The sequence below is a fragment of the Kryptolebias marmoratus genome, linkage group LG9, assembly GCF_001649575.2.
Source record: "Kryptolebias marmoratus isolate JLee-2015 linkage group LG9, ASM164957v2, whole genome shotgun sequence".
NCBI lineage: Eukaryota > Metazoa > Chordata > Actinopteri > Cyprinodontiformes > Rivulidae > Kryptolebias > Kryptolebias marmoratus.
In genome coordinates, this window is record NC_051438.1 from 8,427,247 (window position 1) to 8,436,960 (window position 9,714).

The 9,714-nt window shown below is 44.1% G+C and overlaps 1 protein-coding gene across 1 annotated transcript; it reads left to right on the forward strand.

Moving 5' to 3' along the window:
- The first annotated feature begins 8,274 nt into the window (after positions 1 to 8,274).
- On the forward strand, positions 8,275 to 9,540 carry si:ch211-39i2.2 (uncharacterized protein LOC449866 homolog). The gene is made up of 2 exons (XM_017419712.3): positions 8,275 to 8,536; positions 8,856 to 9,540. The coding sequence occupies exons 1-2, from the start codon at positions 8,362 to 8,364 to the stop codon at positions 9,299 to 9,301; spliced, it is 621 nt and encodes a 206-aa protein (XP_017275201.1). The 5' UTR covers positions 8,275 to 8,361; the 3' UTR covers positions 9,302 to 9,540.
- Positions 9,541 to 9,714: the final 174 nt, after the last annotated feature.

The window sequence follows — 9,714 nt, forward strand, 5'->3', positions numbered from 1 at the left end:
CCTGCGTCTTCCGCCAGGGCCAAGCGCCAAATTCTCATGTCATTAAACTTTTTTAATCGCCATCTTTTTCTGTGTGAGTCTCTCCGGGTTGAATTATTAGTTTCTAACTTTAACTGGGAAGGTGTCAGGAATGGTGAGGTCTGGAACGAAGACTTTAATAAACAAGAAGCTGACGGTGGAGGAAAGACAAAGAGACCCAACTTACGATGAGCACACAAGGGCCGAGCGGGAGGACAAACAGCACCGCTGACTGATGACAGAGTGAGCAGTGGGAGCTCTATGTAATAATAATAATAATACATTAAACTTAAGAGGCGCCTTTCAGGGCAATAAAAACTTTAACGTAGACAAAAATAGAGAGACGTGGCGGGGCACGTTGATCAGAGTGAAAACGCTCGTTCGAACAGGTGAGTTTTCAGCTGAGATGTGAAAAGAGACAGAGGGCCGGTGTTCCTGACGTCAGGCAGGAGGGCAGCTCGGCTAAAGGCCCTGAACCCCACAGTGGTCAGGAGACGAGCAGGAGGCGCAAGGAGGGGCAAGGAGGTCGACCTGAGAGGTCAAGAGGTCGGACAAATATGAATGAGCGAGGCGACAGGTGGCTTTGAACGTATAAAGAAGGATTTTGAATTCCAGGTATCTGATTGGGAGCCAGTAGAGCTGTAAAAACAGGTGAAATGTGACAGGCGGCAGCGTTCTGGACCAGCTGAGGTCTATGAGAAGATTTATACGGGACACCGAAGAGGAGAGAACTGCAGTAATCCAGGCGAGACGTGACAAGACTGTGGCTGGGAGGAATCATTACAGGAGGAGACAGCTGATCTGGTTAGAAAAACGAGGGACAGGTGAGAGACAAGATGCAGGAGTGAGGTCAAGAGAAGGAAGAAAACGACACGGGGGGAAACTAAACGTAACCGACGAGATAAACTGAATCCAAGCCAACAAAACAAAACCCAAAGGAGTCAGGGTCAAGACAGGAGTAAAACAATACAGTGAGGCTACAAACAGTTTGGTGGGCAGGAGAAGAGCCTTCCAGAGAGGCTGAAGGGAAAATACAGAAACTGATCCGCCTGTCGCCGCTGAAAACATCTTACAAGAACTAAAATCAAAACTAGAAAATGTCTGAATAAGTGTCAAAGAGAGCCACAGCAGCAGCTGTGTGGACAGGTTCGGATGAAGAGCAAAAGGAACGGTAACAGTACCGCTGGTGGCTCGTTAGGGTCGCCATGGTAACCCCATGTCTGAGTCTCTCGCTCACTGACAGCACTCTTAATGAGAGAGTCAGACAGAAACGGAGGTTAAAGCTAGAAAGCACCGTCGGTCTCAAATAACCGGCCGCTGTGTAAAAGCTGAAGGCCGTACTGAAAATAAATCTTTGGAACTGGAAGCAGCAGAAGTATTTATTGGGCAGCATGATGGGGTAGTGGTTAGCACTGCTGTCTCACAGCAAGAAGGTCCTGGGTTCAAACCCCAGGGTTGGACCTGGGCTCCTTCTGTGTGGAGCTCTGCATGTTCTCCTCTCCACTATGCTTTCCTCCCTAATGTTTGGCTGCCTTCAGGCCAAGGACTCCCTTGAAAAAGAGATCTGAGATCTTAATGGGATTTGCCTGGTAAAATAAAGTTTAATATATAAATAAAAGCATCCGCACATCACATATTTGGGTTTGCTACAGAGTCACTATATGTCACTATGTGCGTGCTATAGATGCAAAAATGCATCTGAAACATCCTTAGGTTAGGTTATGTTATTTATACCCAAGGGTAGATTTGGTTTGCATTGGTACAGAAAAATCTGGCTGATGTTACTGATTTTTGGACGACAGCTTAATGATCTGCTGAGGGAACTTTTTCCTCTCAAAGTTACTTGGCTGAAACTGATTCAATAACAGCACGATAAAACATAGTTATTATAGTTCGGTCAGTATTGAAATGACAGTTTCCTTTGACAAATAAGTGTTTTTACACACTTTGTCAAGATTGGTTTCAAAGTTTAATTTATCATCTATCACTGTCCCCAGGTATTTATAAGTCTGCACTCTCTCAAAGGCCTGGCCTCTAATTGAAGATACTTCCTGTTTGTGAGGTAATAGTCATATCCTTCATCTTATCGATAGTTAATTTGAGGAAGGAGTCGTCACTCCATGTAACAAAATCATCAACCACCTGCCCATGACTGCTTTCATGTCCTTTAAGCAGGCTGACAATAGCACAATCATCTGCATGTTTTATGATAAACCTACTGTCATGTCTGCTCTGACTCATGTTTGTGTATAAAATAAAAAGCAGGGGTGACTACACGCATCCTTGAGGTGACCCAGTGGAGGAGTACTTGATGTCAGACAGACGGTTATTAACTCTCACTCTCTGTGTCCTATGACGGAAAAAATTCTAAATCCAGCCCGTCAGACTATTGCACAAGGAAAACTGTTCAACAAGCAAGGCTGGATTGTATTAAAAGCTGAGGAAAAATCACCAAATAAAAGTCTAACATGTGTCTCATTAGATTCTCCTGTAAGGTGCTTCAGCAGCAGGTTTAGCAAAGTGAGTGTTGCATCTTCTTCCCCTCGATGAGGCCTATAAGCAAACTGCAGGGGATCTAGAAGATGCTGAGTCTGCTTTAAAATCTCATCTCTGATTAGTTTTTATCAAAACTGAGGTCAAAGCTACTGGTTTAAAATGGTCAACAGTTTTAGGGTGATTAGATTTGGGGACAGGAACCACAAGAGCATTCTTCCAAATGGTAGGAACATGTTGTGTTTGCAGAGACTTATTATAAATATAGTGGAAGACTGGACTCAGCTCATTAGCACAAAGCTTTACAGAACGGCCACATAGGCTTTTTTAACATCTTGAAGACTGACGTTAAAGTGCTGTGTGTCTGTAAGATTATGAACCAGTTTCTGTGTTTCTTCTCGAAGATCACAGGAGTCAAAACGACAATAAAATGAGTTTCAGGCATTTGCAAGTTTGAAATCCTGAATCGATCCCGTCCATAGTTACCCGGGTGTCTTTTGGCTTCTGAAGACCTACAATACTGGCCCATGCTGAGCCGGGTTTATTTGCTTTGTACTTTTGTTTTGCTATTAAAATGTCAATTTTTAATTATTTTCTTGCTAAATGTTGGTCAGAGACTGTTCCCTGTTTAAATTGATTTGATTGTATATTGATTTTTTGTATAAACATGACTTAACTGATTTAGTCACCCAACGTCTATTGTTAGGATATATTTTTATACACTTCCGTGGGATAATCATATCCCTACAAAATGTGACATAAGAACATGTTACATCCGCCAGTGGATCTAAATCATCACCACAAGATTGTCGAAAAAGGTCCCAGTCTGTATCTGTAGGAACTGATTCCTCATTCCATATGTAAGTAACTCTACAATATGCAGTTTTGTGAGAATTTAGTCAATTTATCAAGAAAAACTACCTTTAAAACATTTTGACACTTGGTAAATCCACTGTGTTCACGCTGACACTTTCTATCTTTGATTTTTCTACAGGGAATGTAGAAAGTGGCTGTCTTAATCACCAAATTTATGAGATTAACTTCTGTTGCATGTCTAATCAATAATTTGGATCTAGAATTAAAGTCTTCATGTCCTGATTTCCCTGAAGCTTCTGCTCCTTCCGGTCTGGATCCTCCAACATATGATTGTGTTGGTTTAAATTGTAAACTTTGACACCAGTGTTGTTCCTTTATTTGATAAAGAAGTGGAGGATGTTCCAGACCTGTATGCTGACAATCCATCTGTCCGATCCACATTCTCCTAACTTCATCTTCCTGCTGATATCTGGCTCTCCTCTGCCTCCTTCTGCTTTCATTGTGTTTTTTTTTCATGGAGCTGACAGGATTTTACACCAGTGTGGTGAATTTCAGGAGGATCTCGTGTACAGCTGAAGACCTACATCATCAAAGACGGCATGTCTCATTGACAGTCGTTAACATTGCTCCCGTTTTGGCGGACATATTGGATCCTCCACAACGTCACAAATTCTGATTAGACGATGAGAGGGAGGGCTCTCTCTTTGTTTTTAGCTCCATGGTTTCTACAGTTTTATGTAAGAGAAAAAGACCCCTTCAGTTTTGAAGAAAAGCTCACAGCTCAGAGTACTGGAGGTCAGTCAGAGTTTGGATGTGAGCACAAAGAGAGGAAAACTGGGTGAACGACAACAAAAACGCCCACGTTTTGATGCAAAAACTGTGTAAGTTTGCAAAAAATGTGCAATGTTTCAACAGCTCAAACGTTGGTTTATGACGTCGTCCTACTAAATTCTGTGATCCAGTTCTATTATTAAAAACATCAAAGTGCCAGTTCTGCCACAAAAGGTCCAACTTTCTGTGACCTGTTTAAACCCTGAATAATGTTTCTGTTGTTAAGTCTCATTGTTGTGTTTGTGGACATTTCTCTCAGGCTTTTTCTCATTTGGACCACACCGCACAACGAGCTGTTACCAAAAGTCCCAATCCAGCTTCATGTTTTAACGCTTTGTGAGGTTTTTGTTTTTTCCTTAAACTGCACTGACCAATGAACTGAAATGTGTGACAGAAACAGGAAAAATAATTTAAAAAAAAGACACTCATCAAATCCTGCTACTAATAATAATTTCTGTATTTAAACAGTGTCCTTATAAACCAAAAGTCAAACGACTCATTTCACTTTTTGCCTCAGTCATTTCCATTAGTTCTCCTTTTCTTTCACAGTTTTTCTTCAGCTTGCAGCAGCTGCAGCTGAGCTGGAATAAACCAGCTGTAAAACAAAGAAGAAGAGTACTTTCACAAGAGCTGTGCTGAATCAGTGAGTCGGTGTGACGACACGCCGTAGTTCCCCTCCTCACAAACACACTCTGTAGGTCTCTGTGTGCGACGTCAGCGGGCTCGGATCTGATTGGCCGTCGGCGGTGACGTCACAGCGGGGAGATTTCTGAGGAGGGTGAGTCATTTCACGTCGAACCAGCAAGGTTGAACTTTAAGTCCATCTGAAACTGTATCAGACAGCAAAGTCCTCCTTACATGTCTTTAAGACAAAGTTCTGTCTTTACAGCTACATTTAAAAGCAGCTAAACATTATATTTTTAAATTCGGCGATCTTTTTCTAGCACTGCATGGGTTTTTTGCAGTAGATGTGACAAAACCCTAATTGCTTTAAAAGTTATCAATAAAAAAAAAATCACTTTTAAAATGGACTGGGAGGCAGAGAGCAGGTCCTACGGTCTCGTTGTGGGGGACAGAGGTTCGGACCTTGAGCTACAGATAGCTCTGTTTGTTTTTTTAAAGCTCCACTCCCTGGCCTTTTCTCAGGCGAGTGTCTGGATGTCACGAGTCAGACCACGTTATGTTACTCACCTGTGAGTCAAGCAAAGTCCACCTCCTTGAGTCTAGACACGTACTAAAGAAAAAAAAACTTTCCAGCCTTTAAAGGAACCTCATGGATTAAAGAAGCTGTAAGAAGAGTTAAATATTTATTAAAGTACACACTAACAAGAGGCAGTGAAACGGTCATTTCACAGTTGTAACTTAGGTTATAACGTATTTATTAATTATTTACAGGGTGAGACATTTTTATTCTGCTGAACTTCTTCAGATCGTCCACTTAGAAACCAACATCCATCAAGACGAGTTACTGAGAGGAAGCAAACCAAAGCAAAGACATCTGATGATGCTTTCAAGTATCTGTATATATTTATATATACGGTATATGTTTACAGGTATGTGACGAGCTGCAGTGGCAGCATATTTACTTCAGACCTGTTGGTGTAAAACCTTTAGGTGAGTCACAGGCGGGTAGATTTCCACAGCAGCTGGTGTTCCTGTTTTGCCCCAAAAGTTTTACTTTAAAAAAAAAATAGCTTTGTCATCCCTGCAGTTTGTTAAATGCAAAAAGATTCTTCAGAAATATTCAAAACCTGTGAGAGGTAAATGTATTTAAAAAGCGTTACAGCGGTGAGAAAGATCGTTGGGTAAAGTTGCCCAGATGGAATAAATGTTATTATTCCAAGGGTCTGTCGCTGCTCAAGTCCTGCTTGTATTAGAAAAAATGTAAACTAATTCCAGTCATGCTGAAATAAATGACGATCTGAAGACAGTTCACATGTCTTACATGTGCTTTTTGGACTTGGAGAAGGCATTGAACCGTGTTCCTCAGGGTACCCTATAGGGGGCGCTCTGTGAGTATGGGATTGGGGGTCCATTACTACGGGTCCTTCAGTCTCTATACAGACGGTCTGAGAGTCTGGTTCTCCTTGCCAGCAGTAAGTCGGACCTCTTCAGGGTGGGAGCTGGACTTCACCAGGGCTGATTCTGTTCGTGACGTTTATGGACAGAATTTCTCTGTGCAGCCAGGGGGTGGAGGGGGTCCGGTTCAGTGGCCTCAGGATTCTGTCTCCTCTACTTCCAGATGATGTGGTCCTGTTGGCTCTAGGACACCAGTGAGAGCTGGAGATCAGGACACAATGACTCTAACTCCCCACGTGTGAAATCCACATGGTTGCTCTGTGAAGGAAACCATTTCAGCACGTCAGAATGTCCCGAACCGTTTACCAGCGCCAGGATCCAAACAAACCCCCCAAAAACTGGTCAAACCTCTCGGTACCTGAGGAAGCTACATCCTCATTTCTGAAAAGCTCCACATTCAAATTTTTTACATTCGGAAACACCGAAGCCAGAGTTTTCAAAAACCTTCACTTTGCTATGCGTTTCTCAACGCATCCACTTTTCTCCCTAAAGGCACAAATAATGTGTAGACAGGAGGTGCGCCAGAAGTGCTACAGCCTGCTGCTGCCGCCACTACTTGCGCTTGTGAAAAAAAACACGGGCAAAGATTTCTAAAACGGCATTCAGATGAACAGCTATGAACTGTTTTAGACTGGAGCAATGAACTCATTCATACCAGTCATTAGCTTGAAAATCTAAACTGTCCTTTGAACTTTCATCTGTAGTTTTAAATTAAATTAGATTTAATTTAAAACTAACCTTAACCCTAATCAATGTATTCACATAATAATAAACGATTCACACAGAATTTTAGTCCATTGACTGAATGTCATTAGAATAAATAACAATAAAATGGATTGATTGTGAATTTGTATTTTTAGTGAACTGATTACAGTTCTGGTTCTGGGTCTTCTCCCAGTCGGACATGCCTGGAACACCTTTCTATGGAGGCGTCCAGGGGGCATCTTTACCAGATACCCGAACCACCTCAACTGGCTCCTCTCGATGTGGAGGAGCAGCGGCTCTACTCTGACTCCCTCCTGGATAACCGAACTTCTCACCCTGTCTCTAAGATGAATTTTTCCTGAAGGCGGTCGGGATGAAGATCAGCACCTCTAAATCTGAGGCCATGGTCCTCGCTTGGAAAAGGGTGGACTGCTCTCTCCATGGGAGAGCCCTGTACCCATGATCTCTTTCTTTCAGTCATTACCCAAAGGTCATGACCAAAGGTGAGGGTAGGAACGTAGACCAACCAGTAAACAGAGAGTTTAGCTCCCTCTTCACCACAGCAGACAGGTACGGAGTACACAACACTGAGGAAGCTGCACCGATCTGTCTGTTGATCTCATGCTCCATTCACCCAAAAATACATAAACTCCTCCACTTGAGGCAGCACCTCATCCCTAACATGGACTTATGGGATCGCTTGCAAAAATAAATAAATAAATAAAATCACGTTTTTATGTGATTTCTACAGGTGTAGTTCATGTGGCTAAACCAAAAATGAGTTTGGGGAGAATCTTTAACCGGTTCTTGATATGTTGTTAATGTTCTTTTCACCATGTGGCATGGTGTTAGTGATTCAGCTCCTTGTTAGAATGTGTAAACAGTGGACAAAGGGGAAAAAAGGAGAAAAAATTAAATAATAAAAAATCCATCTGGAGTAGTGTTGACTGAGATTGTATCCACAACCGGTTAGATACTGATTGTTCATAACCATTCCACGGAACTGCACGTCAAAAACCTGAACTATCCCTTTAAAATATGATCTTTAATTTATTAGGAAGCATTTAAATCGGGACGCAGCTTCAGATGTACGTGCCTTCCTCACCTGTGTGATCATAATGTAGAAACTAAGAGTAAAAAACTCCGGTGTTGGGGTCAGAATGATGTAATTATCCCTGTAGTTACGCTGAAGCCTGGCGCTGCAACCTGCGCGGACGTTGCGTGAGCCGCAAACCCGGAACTTTCCAGACTGATCCGGCTAAGCCCCGCCCCCTGCGCTGATGCAAGCGGGAGGGTGAGGGGGGCGGAGCCTCGGGTATAAAAGCTCCGGGCTCGTGCGGCTACCCTCGACTCATTCATGGAGGAATCGCAGAGAGAACAGCTGGAGGAGACGCCGGAGCTTCACGGAGAGGATTCAGGATGGTGTATACCGCGGCTCTGCCCCTCGAACACGGACTGTCCGCGCTGTCGGAGGACGGGAGTGTCGTGGAGATGATCGGGCGGTTCTTCCAGCCCAGAGCCCCGGTGCGAGGCGCGAGCTCAGCCCGGCGGGGGAGCGTCGACAGCTGCGACGAGAAGGAGAACAACTCGCCTGGTAAGTCTGAGTTTTTGTTAAAAACGCACAGTAAGAGACTGAATTACTCTGCCACTGTTAGCTGAGGTGGTTATGGAGCTGTTAATGCTCCTAAATATAATGACTTGGGCTGTTCCTCTGCCTCTTTAAGAGTTTAATATATTTGTCCTTAAGATTAAAATGACCTGAGGCCTCGGGTTAACTTGGCTCAAGGGTAGCAGCACGGTTGACTCAGTCAGTCAAGTCTTCAGTCAGCTGATGAGCTGTCATCAGCCTCTTGTTGAACCTGACTGGAAGAAAGTGGCTCCATTTTCTGACTCCTTCCTGTCTCCTCCCACAGGTCCAGACCAGGACTCTGGTCTGGAGGAGGAACAGCAGCTCCTCCATCATGACGTGACCCAGCAGATGGAGCGCTGTCTGACCGAGGCCAAGGCCTCCACCCTGCACTGCCGCCTGCTGCTGCTGCCCCGCCGCATGATCCCCAGGATCGGCCAGCACATCCTGCGCTCCTCCGCCGAGGAGCCCTGCGGACTCCGGGGGGCCTCCATCAAGCTTTACGTCGAGGGCAAAGACGGCCTGAAGTCGGCGGGGAGCATCCTCCCGGACCCGAGCGTCACGCCCACCTTCGAGCTCTCCGTGGTCCTCAGGGTGGACGAGGACGACGGCTGGCCGCCTCTGAGGCACATCTTTGACACCAGCAGGGTCCTGAAGCTGAGGGCCGAGTACCGGCTGGTGAAGAGGAAGCTCTACTCCTCAGCCAGTCCTGTAGTTCAGGATTACAGATGAACTGAGACGGGACACGTTTATTCACTTTGAACCAACTTAGGAACTGGAAGATTCTGCAGCCTTCGTAGTAACTCTTGAGTTTTTTTATTTTTTTACTTGACAGATGTGAGTAACTTTGAGCAGGTCCTCAAATCGCACCAGAGATTGTTTGTTTTTCACAATAAATCTGCTGTTTCTTTGCACAAAACACTACCAGTTATGATTTCAATCCAGAACTGGGCTGGTCTCACTTCTGAAGTGTACTTCATCTTATTTAATAAATTATTTACACTTGACTCTGTCCTGTGTGCGTGCTGCTTGCTGTCTCGGTGAAACCCCAGGGGCCAGAGGGATTAAATCTGTCAAATTACATGAATATATTGAGCCTTTACTGGGTGTCAACGTTTTACAAATTACACCTGGATGAATTGCAT